We start from the raw sequence: 20,184 nt of genomic DNA, 5'->3' as shown, positions 1-20,184 counted from the left end.
TCGTCGAAGGGGAAGGAGCCAACGGTGTAACAGCACATCACACACACACATGTTTCCGAAAGAAGTTTTTGGGACTGTACTCTGATTTTCAATACTTATGATGTTATGGTTTGAAATACAACATTATGATTTTGTAATGGAATGTTTTATTGACAAGGTTTTGGTAAAATGTTTATTAAATGCGTTAATTCAAAAAATGAAATTTTTGGCCTTGAAATTTGGGTCGTTACAAGTTGGTATCAGAGCCCTGGTTTGAGGGATTCGGACACACCCTCAGGGGTGTCTAGACTCAAACCGATGGACTAAAGGATATTTCAAGGAAAAATGGTTTTCTAAAGTCTAAACTGAGAAATTTTAAGAAAGACGAAGTGTGTGATGCGTGCGACCAGCCGGGCTCAAGTAAGTTTTCCCCAAGATACCCATATTTGTTATGTTATCTTATATGTTTTTGATTCAGAGAACTGCATGCTAGAATAGGACTAAGGATCTAGGAGGATTCCTTGTGTGCCTGATATATGATTATGAGAATTGCATGCTAGTTAGGGCTAAGGATCTAAGAAGGATGCTTTATGTACCTGTTGTATGAGTTGTATGTTAGGGCTGTTTAGTCAGCAGTAGGATGGCCTATGTAGGTTATGCTTGGTTTGGTTACTCAAAGCACGAATGCTGCATGCTTTGTGCTATGGGGGTTCTGACCATCTTCAACTAACTAAGGAGAGGATATGTAACAGTATCCGCAAGCTATTTAGGGGGCAGCTGATGGCGGAGATTAGGTCGGAGAGTGCCCTAGGGAAGCCTAGGATGAGGTCAGTAGAAAGGGTATCGGTAAAAAGGGACTTGGTGAAGTCGAAGCAATTCTTGAGGAAAGTATGGATAGATGTGGAAGGTAGTATGGGCCCATACTACTGAAAGCAGAGGATCCGTACTTGAATCAAGGAGGGCCTAGATGGAACCGGGAAACTTGGAAGTGTGTGTGACCTCCAAAAAGGATATGTGACCCCGATATTCGTATGTTTATTGTTTTAGAATGCTGGTCACGCGACATGGAGCAGGAGGTCCAGGATCCGGGTCAGGATCGGGCTCGAGGGCAGGATCCGAGCATGTGGATGATGGGTTACGCGAGTTCATCGCGTCCGATATCATGAGGGGTATCCTTGATGCGACGCCGGTTATCTTCGGGTCGATCAAGAAGGGGATCATTGAGCTGACGGAGGATCGCCTCAGGGCGTTCCAGAGTGACATGGAAACCAGCCAGTCAGGACCACACACACTGTCCTTTAAGGACTTCAGAGGGAGTGGTGCGCCAGATTTCCACAGGGTGAAGGACCTCATTGCTGCCAGATGATGGATTGCGGGCATTGAGTATGCACAACTGACCAACTTCTGCCTCAAGGGGTCGATGGTACGATTTGCAGCAGGATTTTTGAGGGACCAGGCTAGGGACTGATGGGAGTTGGTTGGTGACTCCTTGGGAGCCTCGACTGTTGAGGCTATGGCATGGTCGGATTTTGTGACCCGGTTCAGAGCAGAGTTTGCGCCAGCTGTAGAGCTTCAGCAGCTGGCTAAGGAATTCTTGGATATGAGACAGACTACGGAGACTGTGGCGGAGATCACCGCCAAGTTCCGGGAGAGGGCTTTGTTGGTGCCCCAATATGCGGGCAATGAGGACATGAAGAGGACCCGCTACCATGATGTAACTCCCATAGATCAGGGCTAGTCAATTAGAGACGATAAACATCAAAAATAACATTTTTATGGAAGATTATTTAGAAGGATTAATCTTAACTAAGTTGTAGTATATGTCACAAGGTTTCTGTGCATATAAAGAACGCCGAAATCCGAGTTATAACGAAAAAGTTATGACCTGTCAAAGTTTCGCGACAGAACCGGCACGACACATCGCGACGTAAATAGTGAATTTATGTTAGAGCGATATTTGGCCTTAGCAATCTAAATGAAAGTTGTAGAATACGTTAAACCGAAAGCGTGTATAAAAAGAATGCCCAAATCTGACTTTGTATGAGGAAGTTATGATTTTTTCTAAGTTTCGACTTAGTGGTATGCAGCCCGAATACTCGATTTGAGATCGAACGGTTTTTAGCCGAAACAATCTAAACGAGAATCGAAGATCTCGTCAATGGTAGTGCAAAGATAAAAAGACAGACGAAAACGGAGTTCAGATGAAGGAGTTATGAATTTTGAACGGAGTTTTCCTGTCCCGACATACTAAAAATAATATATTAAAATGAAAGTCAAAATTAGCCGACGAAGTCTAAATTAAAGTTGTAGATCTTGTTTTTACCTACGCGTGGATATAAAGAACGTCGAAAACGGAGCTCGTTTGCGAAAGATATGAATTTTTGAAGTTCGGGGCACGAACTTCCACCCCTGTCAGAGCTCACGAGGTGAGCATTAAGTGGCTCACGAGGTGAGCAGATGATGGACGTCTTCCAGGGCAAGTGGCCATGACGAACGCAATGACGTATCGAGCTCACGAGGTGAATATTAGAAACCCACGAGGTGACTTTAGCATTTTTTCCCCTATAAATAAAATTCAAGGGTCAGTCGATTTAGGTTGCTCATCTCTTACTCTCCCACTCCCGATACTCTTTCTAAGCCCTATTTTAACCCCCCGAAGCCCTGGTATCATTCCCGAGACCTGAAGCTAATCCCGAAGCCCGAAGATCCCAAGAAGAAAGATTCCCGAGCCGAAGCTCTGTCCGCGTGAAGCCCAATTTTGGAGGAAAACATCCCGGTTTCATCGCAAATGATTATTTTAAGAGACGAGACGCTGCCCAATCATCTTCTGATCAAGTGAGTGTGTGGTTACTTTCTTCTAACACATAAATATTAAGTATTTGTTATAAAATACGTGTTATGTGTTTATATATTGTTGTTTATTTGAGATGAGTGTGGAATGAATGTTTTATATAGTTTTTAAATGAGTTAAATTGTATATGTATTTTATATCTACAATATATGTTGGGTAGAACATGGGTAGATGAGATAGTTGGTGTGTGATAAAAGGATGAGTTGGATAAACTTGCTAAAACTTCAAACTATTAGGGTTTTAACCTCCATGGAGCATCCATGGAGCACCCAATGGGTCCTAGCCCAATCTAGTGAAACATGGATCATAAACCCACTATATAAGAATGAATGATTTACAAATCAATCCCCATATATTTAATTAGTCTTTTTTTTTTCTCACAAAATTAATTCTTGATCAATACTAATTAAATAATATGGTTTTATATTAATATATTAGAACTTATAATATATTAACAAACCATAAGTGTCCTTATTCTCATTTTGTCTATCTAATTGTTGGGACGCAATGCAACCCAAATGGACCATGCCAAATCGGGTCAAGTCCATACTAAATATAGTTGTGGATTTAGACACCTTATCAAACAATATTATCCTTCTTATTTAGGTTCCTGCACTAAATATAGTTGTGGATTTAGACACCTTATCAAACAATATTGTCTATCATGTTCCTTAAATAGGGTGGGTCACCTCAAAATATTAGGGTTTTTTTCTGGACCTAGTACGCCCAGTGTACTAGGTGGCCTCCACGATCATGCAAAGCGCATGAGTACGCTACACTCACACAAGTGTACCCCCAACGTACCCAATTGCTACCCATTTCTCAATAAGGACTAAATTTGCTAAAACTTCAAACTATCATAACTTCCTCGTTATAAGTCAATTTCCAACGAACCTTATATCCATGGAAAGGTGGTGAGAAGCCCTACGCTTCTAGCAAATCATCACAACCTTAAAGCTCCACAAACAAAAACCCAAAATTCATAAAAGACCGAGCCAACATCTTTACCAATACTCTTGGGATCTAAAGCACAACCGGAACCCTTTTATCACATAACCTACCTTATCCATATTTTAAAAGGGCCTAAACCTTTATCCTCCAAAGCCTCAAAACCTTCTTATGCCCGGGTTACGGCCCACGAGCCTTAAATCGCAAACGATCCGAAACAGGATGTTACACTTTGCCACTCCACAACTAGAACACTTCTTCTCCTTTATTTTATTCTTCTTCAAGCTAATGAATGCACCAACAATGGCTAAGGATCTCTAAGAAGGTCATGGTTAGGCTTTCTGGAGGCTAGTGAGTGAGGGAGGCTGAGGATGAGCAACCTTATCCCTCTCATTCCATTAAATACCCGAAAAATTATGGTTTTGGCCATCATAATGTTCTTACGCCGTGACCAATAATGGCTCACGTCATGAGACTCAAAAATACGAGTGAACGGGTCAAATCTACTTATGACGTGATTGGTCATAACTCACGTCTTGACCTACTTCCAACAAGGTTAAAATTCGCAAAATTAAATATCTCTATGATCTGGATGTTATAGCTGATCTGGGAAATCGAAGAGGAGCAACGAAATGGGTTGGTTAGAGTGATTTAACAACTAGCTATGTATAATCAAAGAGACGGTCTCAAGTGGTTACTGGACTCTCCGTGGTTTATTTAGTCTCTCCATGAGGCATTTATTGAATAGTGGTACATTGACCAATAATAGATACTCGAATTGACGGAATAACTTTGTTCCAATTAAGTTAAATATCTCCATGTGATGGGTGACCCAATCGAATTCCAACTTGTGTGAATCTTTATACGAAATTTATAAACTCATACTCTATTCTTTGCCCATTTTTGTGATGATGCTACATAGATGATTGACCATTTATTTTTTACGTGTCCCGTGATTTTGGACCTTTAGGTGTTGTCTGTTTTTAAAAGTGGTAAAATGTCTTCCGTCATTTTCTATATTTAGGGAATAAGATGTAGACCAAAAGTATTTTTTTTCATTTCTTTAGTCTTCATAAAAATGGTTTGTTTTAAACTTCTTCATAAAAGTGATTGGTGGTGCTGCTGGTGGTGATGATAGCAGTAGGAGTGGGGATGGTGGCTATGACGGCGATGACAGTGATAGTAGTGACAGTGGTGGTGGTGGAAAAGAAAATATTACTTAAGGTAAGAACTTAGAAAACATATTCCAAAATTAAAATCTTTTTTTTTTTTTTTTTTTATTTTTTGTCTTTTAGAAAAAAAAATATCAAATTAAATCTGTATGTCTATTGTATCTTGAAAAACAAAGACTTTTTTTTGTCTTTCTTCCCACATACAAAAAGACATTTTACCAAAGAAACAAAGACGGCCTTAGACTCTTATTGCTCGATTTGGAATTTGGGTGTCCCTAATGTTGCTACGGTGTTACATTGGATCTAAAGGCCGGACGCTCTAAAGTTTAATTTGGTGCAAGTAAAATGCTTTGATGCGTTTATATTAATACTTTTTGGATTTTGTGGAAGTTATGCAACTCCATGCATTTTGGAACGGTTAGACCCAGCAACTCAACTATTTTTGACGATATATATTCATACTTTTTTTTTTGGATTCGTAACAGGCACAAGAATATAAGATGAACTTGATTTGTTGGATACATAACCCGTCCTTAGCAATTATTTCATTGTAATTTGTTTTCTTACTATCGTCTTGCTATTTGATTAATATCTTTATCATTATTAAAAGATTGAGGATTAGATCCATAAAAGTTAATGGTCATCAAAGTAATTTCAATAATTAGAAAAAAAAATCATTAAAACTATAACAATCGATGAAGAAAGCCATAAACTGTTATAAAAATAAGAGTAAATTACTAAAATTCCCTATGATTTGGTGAAAATTGCAAGTTTGGTCCCTAACTTTTCTTTTGCACCCAGATCGTTCTTATGGTTTGATTTTGTTGTGTTTTTCGTCCATTGCATACATAAAGTTAGGGATTAAATGTGTAATTTTGACCAAACCATAGGAACGAAAGACATAACAAAATCAACAAAATCAAAAGACGATTGCAAAATAAAAGTTAGGGACCAAACCTGTAATTTTAATCAAACTATAGGGACGATTTTAATAATTTACTCTTAAAATAATGATTTGTAATAACGGAAAATGTTATCTAAGTAAGATTTGGATCAAACTTCAGAGTGCTCTTGGCTATAGCTAAAGACGATCTAATTGACTAAATTTAACGTAACATGACCTTAAATGGGCAAGGCGCTGTGTCCGAATTTAAGAAAGAAGGAAGACGCGGGTCGTAAGTGAATACATATACATTTGTCATATGTGAACCCAAAACGTTACGGACTTTTTTTTTTCTTTGGACGAATCTCATTCTTCTCCATTTATAGCTTATTTCTTTCTATAATTCACCCTTTAATATTCTTTCTTTTTCTTTGGAATAATTGATACCCTCCGTGTATTGTTGTGAAAATTTTTCTCATTTAAAATTTTCGGTTAGAAGTAAAGTGCAGTTTATAAACAAAGTTTATAAAAACAAAAAACTATTAAAATAACCAAATAACCAAAGTACTAAATTTCTAAAAACATCATAAAAAATATTTAAAATATGTAAAAGAAGTTATCAAATTAAAAAAAAGTTAACTAATTCTAAAAAATACTGGGAAAATATGTAAATAATGTTTAAAAAATTCATAAAAAAAAAAAATTAGAGTGGTCAAAATTATAACAAAAAGTTAAATAAGGATTAAAACTCCAAAATTTAAAATTTAGAGATAAGGTAAAGCCAAAAAATGTAAAAAAAAAAAAAGGACCAATTTTATAGAAAAAATATAAAATATGGATTAAATTATATATATATATATATATATATATATATATATATATATATATAGTAACATACACGTTCAACTATCGTGTATTGTAAATTATAAAAGTGAATAATATTACGAAATATTATGTAAATTTGAATGTTGAGTTCTAACAGATGATTTTTACCATAAATAAAGTAAAACTATGCTTAGAATCATTCAGAAAGTATTTGAATTCTTATAAGATTCCAATTAAATATCATATAGTGAAATTTAGCGAAAATATAAAATTTGAAATAAATAAAATTTTATTATTTAAAGTTGTAAAGAATATCGTTAGAAAATTTTAGGCGAAAACCTCGTCGAAATCCGAGTTATAACGAAGAAGTTATGACCATTCGAAGATCCGAGATAAAACCGACAAACACTATGTCGCGTAAAAAGTGAGTTTCCGATAAACTACTTTTTAGTCTTAGTGATGTAAAGGAAAGTTGTAGAACTCGTTAAAATAATAAACTTTCATATAAAAAACTTTTAAATCTGACTTCGTATGAGGACGTTATGATTTTTCTAAGTTTCAGAATAACAATAGACAGTTAAAAAACTCGAAATAAAGGTCGAGTGATATTTAGCCAACACAACCTAAACGAGAATTGAAGGTCTCGTCAATAGTAGTACAACGGTAAAAAGTCTGACAAAAACGGATGTCGGATGAAGAAGTTTCTGAATTTTTAACGGATTTTCCTGTCTCGGATGAAGAAGTTTCTGAATTTTTATCTATGCGTGCATATAAAGAGCGTCGAAAACGGAGCTCGTATGCGAAAGTTATGGATTTGAGAAGTTTAGGTCACAAAAATCGAGAATAATGCGAAATCCGAGAAATTTCGCATGCATAAGGTTCGGCCACGTCACCCTTCGTGCGAGCTCGCCCCGTGTCCGATGCCGTGACTCACCCTCGCCCGGAACCGACACGTGTCGCTGTTTGATTAGACCGAAGCCGAAGCCTATCCCCATCCGACGCGCCTCGCTTCATGTCGCGTCTGAGCCTCACCCTTCCTTTCGCGTGTCCGAGTCTCGCTGCTGCCACCTGACTCTCGCATCTATTGTCGCGTGTCTCTTCTCAGCCCTCGGATCCGAAGCTCGCACCCTATAAAAGGGAGGCCTGCGAGATCTTCCGACTACTTTTGGAATTTTGCCATTTCACCCTTTTTCTTATATTTTCATTATTTTGACATCCCCCGAAGCCCCGATATTATTTTTAATACCCGAAACACGCCCCGAAGTGCCCGAGAAGCCCGATAAATTTATCTTTTCGGTTTGAAGCCTGACCTTCGCAGAGCCCGATTTTCAAGAAAGCTTCCAGTTTTTATAGAAGAAAGTTATTTATAGTAACGAAGTCCTGCTCAAATTACTATTTTGACCACGGTTAATTCACAGTGAGTTTCAATATATAGGAACAATTGTATGTTATGTGTTATATGTACTATGTGTTTTTCAGTGTTATTATTCCGGGTTATTTTCCCGTGATATTCTAATATTGATTTTGAGTCTTTAGCCATGTAGAGCAAGTCTCGTATTGGTAATATACATTTGATCATGTAGAGCATGTCTTGTAATATTTTTGGTATTGACTTTGTGCCTTTGACCACGTAAAGCATGACTCGTATAACTTTTGATATTGGTAATGGGCTAGGTAGGGCTAAAAGCCTGTATATGCTAGCAAAATGATAATAATAAAAATTATATGTCTTCTATGCCATTTGGGCTGAACTTTATTGATATATATCAAACATTGAAAAATATATCTTTGAATAAAGTCTTTGATTGATATGAACGTCTGTCACATGATTTCACATATGTCTTTGTTGTTCCTCTTTGCTTCTACCATATTGATGTATATATATGACATAACGTTATATGTATCTATTATTGAACTCACTAAGCATCACTGCTTACCCTCTCAATATTTTAATAAATTACAGACAATAAGCATCAAGTATAGTCGTATACTGTCGGAAGAATTAGAATAGTTTATATTATTAATTTTGTATTTAAGTTTTAGTATGTATAAAATTACAATATCCTGGGTAGTTTTGTAATAAACTTAAACTTGGTTGGTTTGTATCCAATGTTTTGTAACAAGACCATCTTGTATAATAAAATATTATTTTATGAATATGCACGTCGTATGTTTTGGAGTAATGAGGTATAGAATTCATGAAAGTATCGAGGAAGGTCTTTCAATCATGGTATCAGAGCGGTAGTTTAAGTGAACTAAATTCTAAGGATTAGTATTTAGACTTAAACTATTGGAAGTTCAATATATGAACTAATTCATTGTTAGTATACGGATACAAACTATATGAAAGACTTAAATGAAGTATTAGGTTATAATAAATCCTAATATTCTAAATTACTATATTACTCCAAATTTTCAGAGTAATGGCTGAAGCAGTAAGTAGTCATACACCAGAAGGGGGGTGGGGATCGTCATCTTGATGAAGCAGAAACTCCAGTATCCCCTCGTGAGGTGCGACTTATGGATAAACTGACTGGTGTTATCCGACAAACTCTCAAGGAGCACAAGAAGGATAATAATAAAGTAAAAGAGAAAGTTGTTGGAGAATCTTCAGGAGAGAAGGCGAAACATCCCTCTTTCAAAACTTTTAAGAGCAGTGGAGCTACAAAGTTTGTTGGTGTCCTTAATCCTATAATTGTTCTTACTTGGATTCAGAAAACAGAGAAAGTATTCTGTATTTCCCATGTGGATAATGAAGATAAGGCTAATTATGCATCTGCAATGTTAGTTGATGAAGTCTTGGTCTGGTGGGAAGCAACGTATGAAGCTCTCAATGGTTATGACCAGGAGAACTTGTCCTGGGAGATGTTCAAGACTCGTCTGCTAGGGAAGTATTGTCCTCTAGACATGAAGAGAAGGTTAGAGAAAGAATTCCTAGAACTCAAACAAGAAGAGAAGACAGTGAATGAGTATGAGACTCAGTTAAATCAGCGAGCACGGTTCGCTGCAAAGTACATACCAACTGAAGGCGATAAAATTCAGTTGTTCTTGGAAGGGTTACGATAGGAAATCTGTGATTTTGTGATAAATCAGGATGTTCTATCGTTTGATAAAGCTGTAGAGTATGCTCGAAAGCGTGAGCATGACTTAGAGATATGTGGTGCCTCTCTTTCTATTTCAAAGTTGCCATGTATTGAACGAACTGCTCATGTTTCCTCTATGCCACCACCTCGACCTGTTCGAGTCGATTCAAATTTAAGGATGCAATCTCAGAATGCATCTTGTGGTCGTGGTAGGTTACAATCTTTTTCTCTTCAGCCACCATTATGTAGAAGATGCGGAAAGAATCACCAAGGGCAATGCGGAATAGATAAATGATCAACGATATGTTATGGGTGTGGAGAAATGGGTCACGTAAAACCTGTTTGCCCGATGAAGAGTACTACGTGCTATGCTTGTGGTGTTATTGGCCACAAAAAACGTTTTTTCCCTACTCTTAATAGTCAAATGGCAGGGAGTCAAGATTCTGTTCAGCAACCAAAGAAGACTCCAACTCAAAAGGAGGAGTTGCCTAAAGCTAAAAGTCGTGCATTCCTGATTACTACTGAAGAAGCACGTGAGGACCCGAACGTTGTGATGGGTACAATTCTTGTCAACTTTAGACCTGCTCACATCTTATTTAATTCTGGTGCTTCAAATTCTTTTGTGTCTCATGAATTTGCGCATTCTTTTCAAATTGCTTGCTATGCAATTGAACAACCATTTCACGTAGATATTGCGAGAAGTATATCATTACTTGCAGATAAAGTTTATAGGGAATAACATCAGTGGGTTGTTTTTAATCTTTATTTATACCCGAGCATAGATTAACTAATGGGTTTTCTTTTTTTTTTTTTTTTTTTTTTTTTTTTTTTTGTACATGAATAAAGTGACTGTAGCCAAAAGAAGGCCTATTCAATTTTGTTCTCGGCCAAATAAACCTTTTTTAGACCATAGAGACCGACTCAATAAGAGTAAATGAATATTTTACCCTTAAATTCTAACAAACATTTTTCACAATTTAATCAACTCAACAATATTCATTAAACACGAAAGGAGTTTGGATGAGAAAATAAGGGTAAATTTCGACTACATCCATTAAGTGATGTTGCCCACATCAAGTCTGGTTGTCTGGATTAAATGCTTAACACATTAAGCTCATTACGTCAAAAGGAAACAACCCCTAAGTTATATCTTAATATATGTTAGATTTTGGGGTCAAAAAGAATATTAGTATATTTGAATATTTTTAGGATCGTGATTGCAATCACTTTCCAAAATATGTGATTTTGACTCTATAGTCTGGGGTATCACAAAATCAGATTTGGAATAATCTAATGAAATTCAATTTAAAAATCAGACCATTTTTAAATCAGAAACACAGAAAAAGTACATTGTTGTTTGTGTTCTTGAGAGAGAACAAACCAATTGTATGATTTTTGTGTGTATACCTTGCTGCCCCTAGACCCCGCCAAGGGCGCAACCCCTTGGAACCCTACACCCGAGGGCGCTGCCCCCGAATCCCGGTATTCCCGAATTCACATTTATCATTCCGAATATGCACCCCACACCTCCTATATCCGTTAGTAAATGGAGCTTAGACTGTCTCATTGTTAATAATAATTACACAAAAATAAGTTGATAACACTAAAATCACCAGCAATATACCATTTTTTTCATCTTGTTTGTTAGTTCAAAATGAAACCACACTATAGAACATTAGAACATTTGTTATCAGACAAGGAATACAAATAGTCAAAAACTATGAAATGTGTGCATGAATGCGAGAGTGGAAGGTTATATATAAAAAACGATAGCCCATGAGACAAATCTAAACAAAATTTTGCAAAAATTACATTGTGATAATAGATTTACAACCAAAAATTTAAACATATTTGTACAACTCACACATGTATAATATATCTATAAATGAAGAAATAAATTACAGATTCATATATCAACATCATAAAGATCAGGAAGAAGCTTCATCTCAGAAGACGTACTCTCCTGTGTCTCATCCTTATACAAGGATGTATCATTCCAGAGACTGGGGCCTTGACTATCAGCTGAGATAGTTGAGACTTGTGTTTGACTGTCATGTGACATCATGTCAAAAGCTTTAAACTTCATGTCAGTATTCCCCACCCCTCGTTTCACCACTGGGGGTAGAAGTGGTAATTTCCCTTCCAACATTTTGACGACTGATGACATTGGTGGGCGAAGTGTGGGTGATATATTCGTGCATAAGATAGCCAAATTTAACATCATCAGGGCTTCGTCTTTTGAGTATTTAACAAGACCTGGGTCCACTAAGTCCAACAGACCCCCTTGCTCTTGTAGCACATATGCCTGATTACAAATATAAATTTGGGCATTAAGAGAAATACGCGTTTAAAAAAAATGGAAAATAGCAATGTACTTTCCCATTGTGACAAATATGAACGATATACTTTAAGTTTTACTCATAATAGGAATGTACTTGTAAATTTCAACCAAACACAACAGTTTTTAATGGTTAGCATTTGAATTTTTATTCAACTTTTTTTGGGTTCCAGTAAATTACAGTTTTGGTTTTTGATTTAGCTCATTTTTTGGTTTTGGTCCCTAACGTTTCCTTTTTGAAATTTTGCCATTTCGGTCCTTATTTCTTGTTTTTGTAATGCTTTTGATCTCTGCTCAAAGCTATATTACCCTTTATCTGGTTTTTATTATAGATATATGTTATTTGTTCTAGTTTTACATTATTATTATTATTATTATTATTATTATTATTATTATTATTATTATTATTATTATTATTATTACAAATTTTACAAGAAAGGGAAGGGAAAGAGGAGGGAGGGTAATATAGTCATTTTACTTGAAGCAGGGGCCAAAGCCGTTATGAAAACCTCAAATAAGGACCAAAACTGTGAAAAAGAAAACTTCAGGGACTAAAATCCACAAATAAGGACCAAAACTGCAGAAAGGAAACTTCATGAACCAGAACCAAAAAAATGAACTAAACTCATTGATTGAAATTGTAATTTACTGTTTTGCTTATGTGGCATGCAACCAATGATGTGTGGGAAAAAATTGCCAAATCATCAAATATTACCATATAAACAAAAATTTGAAAAAAAAATGAAATGCTAACCAGTTTAAAAAAATATTGTTTTGGAAGAAAACCATAGATACATTGCTCATATACGTAAAAACGGAAAAGTAAGTTGCTATTTGCTGCAATTGTATTAAAAAAAATTGAAGTTACCCAGTCGAGAAGGTAGACAAACTCCTCCTTTGGCCTATAATTTGTGTTGCTTTTCCCGCTCACAATCTCTAATGCTACAACTCCAAAGCTGTAAACATCTGCTTTATCTGTCAAGTATCCTCTCATTGCATATTCTGGAGCCATATATCCTCTACAAATTTACACCATTAAAATATGTAAGATTTTTAGTGAATTGACATGATAAAAAAAATATAAATATATAAAAAGAAGATAATACGCATGCTCACATAGTTCCAGCAATTCGTGTGCTGATATGAGTATCCTCTTCTTCATCAAGTTTTGCCAAACCAAAATCCGATATTTTCGCATTTAAATCCTTGTCAAGAAGCACATTTGTGGCCTTTATGTCTCTGTGAACTATTTTCAACCTTGATTCCTCATGTAAATAAGCTAATCCCTTTGCGATTCCCATACATATCTTCTTTCTTGTTGACCAGTCCAAATTAAGCTTCTGGTTCTCTTTACCTATAAAAAATTCACAATTTTTTTTTTAAAACAACCAGGAAACTGCATGATGGATAGTGAAAACTATTAAATGTTTGTGGTTATTTACCAAAAAGGGCACGTGCGAGACTGTTGTTGATGAGGTATTCGTATACAAGCAACAACTCTTTTCCTTCGATACAACAACCATAAAGCTTCACGAGATTTGGATGTTGTAAAGCGGATATCATTCCTATTTCAGTTACAAATTCACGGTTTCCTTGTTTTGATCTGGCTGAGAGTTGCTTCACAGCGATCTCAGAACCATCCGAGAGTACACCCTGTGATTCCACAAAACGCATAAACTTTAATATAAATATAAAAATGGAATGTTACTATTTTCTGCAATTTGCCCAAATAAAAGGCCACATTTGAAACTTACCTTATAAACTGGTCCAAATCCTCCTTCACCGATCTTATTTGCAGGATCAAAGTTATGAGTAGCAGCTTTAATTTGTCGCAGGCTGAAATACCCCGTTTGTAATTCAAGCGCTCGAAGCTCTGTTGTTACAACAATTGAAAGCTGTTAGAATTGTATAAAAATCTTTTTTTTTTTTTTTTTGTATGTATTGTGTCTTGCCTTTATCTTCTTTGTCTCCTCCTATATAGCCTCTCCACCAAAGCAGAGCTAAAATTAGGAGTATAAACGCGCATGAACCAATCACAATTCCAGCAATAGCTCCAGCAGAAATCCCGCCTGTACTGACATTATAGTCTGCAACAAGGTCAAATCAGTAATTTACACATGCTTTTAGGCCTGATTCTTCAATTTTTTGTCCCACTTAAAAAGGTGGGGGTAATAGTATTACTTACTTGGTGTTATTGCGATGGCTGATAAAAGAGGTCCATAAACACCTCGATCCGGAATGCCAGTTGTCCCTTTTCCAGCCCAGTACAAGTGAATCTCCAACGTGCTACCAGTAACCGTAACATTATCAAAATCTATGAAGGTCCCCATTCGAACATCTCCAGCTTTTTCCACAATATTAAAGTCTTTCCGTTCCAAAACACCCTATCAAACAAAATTAAATTCATAACTAAACATATACAATAAAAAAAAATTGGTTATTATTGTTACTGACTTGAATTGATATATCGAAATAGCGTCTTCCAAGGCTTGCAAATGTGGAATCGTTCGTGAAACTGATTTCAGCGAAATGGAGCCTCACTTTATAACTCCCTTCCCTCAAACATAATCCGTAGTACCTAAGTGAAGTTGGAGAAAAGCGAGCTGTTGTGTATATATCGCCACCTGTCACATCCGTATTGGTTCCAGTAAATGGGGCTGTTCCAGAGCCCATGAAAATACCGGTACTGCTATAAGCCCATCCATCCGATTCTGTATAGAAGTAAGCTTGCTCTTTGCTTACGTCCTTTTGATATTCGTTTCCATCAAACACTGTGCTATATCCACCACAGTTAATAAACAACGAATGATCTGGAATTTCAGATACATTTAAGATTTAGATACGTTACAAAAAAGGAACGGTTGTTTTTGTTTAGCAATTTCTTACACTTGGGGCTTCTGCTGCAACCAATTTCGTCTCTTAAACACCAACTTTCTCTAAAAGATTCATTAACATGTTAGGTAACATGATTGTAAACAGTTGAAAAAGTATTATGTGAACGGGTTGACAGGGGACATACCTGTTGGGTGCAGGGGCTGAAGGTGACAATGCTGAAACCAAATTCCTGTTAAAAATAAAGGTATATATATATATATATATATATATATATATATATATATATATATATATATATATATATATATATATATATATAATTAGTGATCAATGAAAATAGAAAGTAATGATATTGTGATATGGTAAAGGAAGGGTAGAATAGGAAAACTCACACTCTAGATGACCCACAAGTTTGCTGTATACTATTTGCAAAATTGTTGTAAGATAAGTCACTGCAATAAATATAGTGCTAATCTTTTAACATAATAGCAACAGACTTACTTTATTTAATTTTTTTTACCTAAATAAGCAACGTACTTGCCTTTTGCTACACGTTATGTACAAAGAAAATGTATATTGTGAATTACATATTGCTATATTTGGTAAAAATGGAAATATATTATTGCTATTATAGGTAAATGATACTATATTGGTAAAAAGAGTAAACTACATTGATTTTTGTCTTGAAATTTGGTCTAATAATAATAGTCAAAGCCAGGGGTATCACTTACATTTTGTCTGTGCGAGTAAACATCCATGGTGGAATATCTCCGGATAGTGAGTTGTTATTTAGAAACCTACGTACATGGACAATATTAGATCTCAAAATAACAAATTTAACCTCAAAATTAAAATAGGAAATAAATTATAACATCTTATGAAGTAGTTGCGTTGCATACAAGGTGTCAAAGTCTATAAATTGAAATAATTCGGGAATTGAATCATTCAGCTGGTTGAAGCTCAGGTCTCTGCAAATAAAAAAAACAGTTCAGACAAAAATTTAATCAATAAAACTATCGCACAAAGTGTCAAAAAAAAATAATCTTAACATGAATACTACTACTAGCAACTGACTTACATGTTTTTTAACTCGTTGTATCCTCCATCAATGTAGTCAGGTAGTGGGCCAGTAAGAAAACAATTTCTCAAAATCCTGTAGCAAAATTATATTATATGTAAGTATTGTAACAAACAATATTTATTTTCTTTCACACAATTTATTTAATCAACTCACAAATCCTCCACATTTGTCATATTCTTCATATTAGGAAATGGGGTACTTGATGATCCAGTCAAATCAGATATCCTCCTGATATCAAATAAGTTCAATGTTAATAAAGTCTATTACCAGAAAACTAGTGACTGAAAATTTAACAAAAATAAAATAATGTGCTCTTTCTCACAATGATTTCAGCTTTTTCAACAGAGATATTGTAGAAGGAATGGGTCCAGACATGCTCGTTCCTTGCATATCACTGCAAAATAAATTATATATGATTGGAGTTTTAAAATTTATTATGAAAACAAAGAGAGTAAAATAATACTCACAGTATTGTGAGATTTTTCCAGTTTCCGATAAAATCAGGTATTCTCCCAGATAATGTACTCCCATCTATCCTACTGCAAAAAAAAAAAAAAAAAAAAAAAAAAAAAGGATTAAATAATTTATATAGAGTATTTAATGACTCGCTATAATTAATATATGACTTACAACTGTTCTAAATTAGCTAGATTGCCATATGAAACCGGTATAGTTCCAGTAAAGTTATTTGCAGAAACAACGCTGCAATAAAAAAAAAAACAAAAAAAAAATCTTGTTAACAACATTAAAATATAAACATTATATATTAAATTAATCTTAATTACAATCTTCTCAAGCGAGACAAGCGTCCAAGTTGTGGAGGAAGTGGTCCTCCAAGCAAGTTGTTTTCCACGACCCTAATTAAAGGTCAAAATAGTAAATTCATTATAAGGTCACATATGATATATGATTAAAGGGTAAAGACGAAAACCAAGAATCTTTGCTTACAGTTCCTCAAGTGTAGAAATATTAGCTAATTGTGCAGGTATGGAACCACTGATGCGATTCCCCCCAATACTCCTATGGAAAATACAGTGTCAAAAGTATATTCACAAGGGCAAAAAGGGAAACTTGAAACAAAAAGTAACTTACAAAATAATAAGAGGAAGCTGGCTGAAACTTGCGGGAATAGGGCCACCGATATAGTTGCGAGTCAGATCTCTGTATGTATGAAAAATGTATCATATTAAATACAACAGGCATTTTAATAAATTTACTAATTTAACATAATTAGAAATTGATGGTGATTGGTGGATTTACATTTCTTGCAGAAAAGTGAGATTCGCAAATTCCTCAGGGAAAATTCCGTTCAAGTTCATTTTTTTCACCTGGCTGCAATTTAATACAAGTATTGAAAATATCAAGTAAACATTGATTAGTGACGTAATTAATTAATAGTATATGTTATAGAAAGAAAGATAGATGCATACATGTTTGTTATGTGGCAAAAAGTACTATTAGTGATGTTACAGTTGCAAGTTACATTGCTTCCAACTTCCATAAGATGTCTCCTTGCAGCTCTAGTATCATTGGAAATTATCTGTTGTAGCCCTACACCTGTAGTGCATGAATCTCTAGAAACATTCCACCTAGTGTTTTGTAGCTTTGAGGCTATCACTTTCATAGTTTCAACTGTTACAAATAAAAAAAGGGAATTATATATAAACTGGCATTTATTATTTAGTCATGCATATAGCTGTCAAACTTTCATAATAAGTTGAATTGTTCAGAAACTTGGTAAAAGGTCATTACATGATTGTAGATTGGTGGAAAAGAACAAACTTCCTTGTTAATTTTTAAACTGTTTAGAGGAATGGATCAAGATCATAACGGACGATATTGAAATTATATCAAAAAAGATGAAATAAATCCCCACAAGAAGGAAGTAGGTTATAAATTATAAATGTCAATTATACACGCTATATGAAAAAAAGAAATTCATATATTTTAATTTGCATGGTTGACGAAAAGAAAACGACATCCATTCAGCCACCCAATTACATACATCAAATATGTCTTTTTATCAAAAAAAAAAAAAAAGACTTTTTATGTCAAGGCTAGCCTTAAATGCATCCAGCTGGCCAAACGCCATATGGTCAAAGTCAAACTATCTGAGAGAGGGCCCTTTAAACCAACTCCTAGAACATGAGATAACTATTTCGTCAATGATAGAAAAAAAAAAAAGCAGTAAAGGAATCAAAGTAGAATAGGACTAAACTGTTAGGTGTATATATATATATATATATATATATATATATATATATATATATATATATATATATATATATATATATATATAGTGGCGAATCCAGAAATTTTGACATGGGGGTACATTCATTGTTAATATATTATATATAGTTATCTATTATCGGACATTAAAAACATGTTACAATTTCTTTAGTTGGGGGTATAATAACATAAAACATGTTTACAAATAATATTTTTTATATATATAAAACAATTTTTTAGGGGTACTGTAGTACCCTCAACGCTCCATCTAGCTCCGCCACTATATATATATATATATATATATATATATATATATATATATATATATATATATATATATATATATATATATATATATATATAAAAGAAAAAGAAAACAATATATAGAAGGGGTCCATAATTTTGAAGGCAGAATTAATTGAATGGGGTTATAGGGATGCAAGTTGATATGAACTTTGGGGTCCATACAAACCTATTGCGATAAATACTTCATTTGACCTTGGATATTTTTTACAATAATGGATTTTATACCATGTCACCAATATTAATTATTAAGGTGTAGCTATAGTAATACATTCTTAACCATTGTGTTGATTGTGATAATTGCATTTTTATTGATATTACTAAACGGTATGTATTTTAAATATTATTAATAATAAGATATTTGTATTAAGAAATGTCTTAAAAGGACTACTACTGTAATATCCATAGAATATTACTTGTTTTCATTAAAACAATAAAATATTATCCCTTAGTTAACAGTGAGTCAAACCTAGGTAACAAGTATTTTTGTAGTTATTTCCCATACTTGAATAATCATAAAGTAATCTGCTAAAATGTGGTTAAGTGACTTAAGTCCAAATCTGGGAAAACTTTTTGGAGAGATCAAAGTATTTTCGATGAAGTGAGTGAAGTAATCAAAAGTTTTGTAACTTTCTGGGAAAAAAATGTTTTTATCTGCTTTACCATGAAATCAATACCGTACAGCTTCCTTTTACAGTTCAATGAGCACCAAAACAGATGTTTAAGCGACTTCCATAAAGGTAAAAGAGAGACTGGATAACATAGCGATTATCATCGACTATCCAAATAAAGCTTTACTCCGAAATCAATTTTCTCGAAACGCAAATTGCAAAGTCAAATCAAGAGAAGCATCAGATTCGTTCAAACATTCAGAACAATATATAAGTAGTGACTAAAACAACAGAAATGTTGATGAACGGAGATCAATTAAAATTAAAGAAAACTGTACCTTCTTTATCAGGCAAAAGCTGAGCAGCGGATCTGGTATCACGAAGACTCGTCGATAAGAACAGTAGAAGGATGAAGAACTTGAATAATCCCGACATCTTCCATAGAAACGACTCTATAATGCGACTTCCTTTTATCATTATAACGACTCCACCGACTAGAGTTCTCCGTCTTCCTCAGAGAGAGAGAGAGAGAGAGAGAGAGAGAGAGGCGGGAAGATAAATGGCGACTGCAGTTGGGTTTCTATAAATGGCAATTGCAGTTGGGTTTCTTATTTGCAGAGAGAGATGGGAATATACAGTAACAGTGACTAAATCATACACAAAATGCCAAGTTGTTAACGATAACGGGAGTCAAATTTGAGTCGGTAGATAAACAATCGCCATGTCAGAAACGTTACCGTTAACTTTAACGATCTTCTCATCTTCCTAACAACTAACCTAACTCAAAGTCTCAAATACATCGTTCTTGACCAGTTTTGACTTTTCAACGAGATTAATAAAAACAATTTAAAATTTTCATTTAATTTTAAAATTAAAAGACGAGCTTTACACACGGTCCTGTCGTTGTCGTGTTTTAATTTGCGGTTAACATTTCAAAAGCTATGTTTATGACTATTCTTTGGTTTTTTTTTTTTTTAATCGGCAAATACAAATATACTAATCTAGTCTTAAACTAGCACAGTAACACCTAATTTCACCTATGTCCA

The 20,184-nt window shown here is 34.6% G+C and overlaps 2 protein-coding genes across 2 annotated transcripts; one reads left to right on the top strand and one right to left on the bottom strand.

Annotated features, from left to right (window-relative positions):
* Positions 1-9,178: 9,178 nt before the first annotated feature.
* On the top strand, positions 9,179-10,036 carry LOC145007426 (uncharacterized). Its single transcript, XM_078966364.1, has 2 exons — positions 9,179-9,619; positions 9,752-10,036. Exons 1-2 carry the CDS (start codon positions 9,179-9,181, stop codon positions 10,034-10,036), a joined length of 726 nt encoding a protein of 241 aa, XP_078822490.1.
* A 1,493-nt stretch (positions 10,037-11,529) lies between these two features.
* On the bottom strand, positions 11,530-19,772 carry LOC145003997 (putative LRR receptor-like serine/threonine-protein kinase At1g53440). The gene is made up of 24 exons (XM_078962902.1): positions 19,477-19,772; positions 17,426-17,627; positions 17,256-17,327; positions 17,088-17,156; positions 16,944-17,015; positions 16,781-16,852; positions 16,626-16,697; positions 16,463-16,534; positions 16,318-16,389; positions 16,149-16,223; positions 15,993-16,067; positions 15,814-15,882; positions 15,646-15,711; positions 15,307-15,366; positions 15,099-15,143; positions 14,966-15,015; positions 14,534-14,889; positions 14,265-14,463; positions 14,032-14,166; positions 13,834-13,952; positions 13,522-13,732; positions 13,196-13,433; positions 12,948-13,098; positions 11,530-12,046 (listed from the first exon to the last, which is right to left on the bottom strand). The coding sequence occupies exons 1-24, from the start codon at positions 19,613-19,615 to the stop codon at positions 11,648-11,650; spliced, it is 3,090 nt and encodes a 1,029-aa protein (XP_078819028.1). The 5' UTR covers positions 19,616-19,772; the 3' UTR covers positions 11,530-11,647.
* Positions 19,773-20,184: the final 412 nt, after the last annotated feature.

The sequence above is a fragment of the Lactuca saligna genome, chromosome 7 (genome assembly GCF_052625555.1).
Source record: "Lactuca saligna cultivar CGN05327 chromosome 7, ASM5262555v1, whole genome shotgun sequence".
NCBI classification, from domain to species: domain Eukaryota; kingdom Viridiplantae; phylum Streptophyta; class Magnoliopsida; order Asterales; family Asteraceae; genus Lactuca; species Lactuca saligna.
This window is presented reverse-complemented; position numbering and strand designations above follow the sequence as displayed.

Coding starts and splice junctions, on each gene's coding strand:
- LOC145007426 (XM_078966364.1), top strand. CDS start 9,179: ATGGATAAACTGACTGGTGTTATCCGACAAACTCTCAAGGAGCACAAG. Junction 9,620..9,751: donor TCAAACAAGAAGAGAAGACA/GTGAATGAGTAT, acceptor GTGATAAATCAG/GATGTTCTATCGTTTGATAA.
- LOC145003997 (XM_078962902.1), bottom strand. CDS start 19,615: ATGATAAAAGGAAGTCGCATTATAGAGTCGTTTCTATGGAAGATGTCG. Junction 16,390..16,462: donor TGGAAAAATCTCACAATACT/GTGAGTATTATT, acceptor TTTATTTTGCAG/TGATATGCAAGGAACGAGCA. Junction 15,016..15,098: donor TCAGCCCCTGCACCCAACAG/GTATGTCCCCTG, acceptor TGAATCTTTTAG/AGAAAGTTGGTGTTTAAGAG.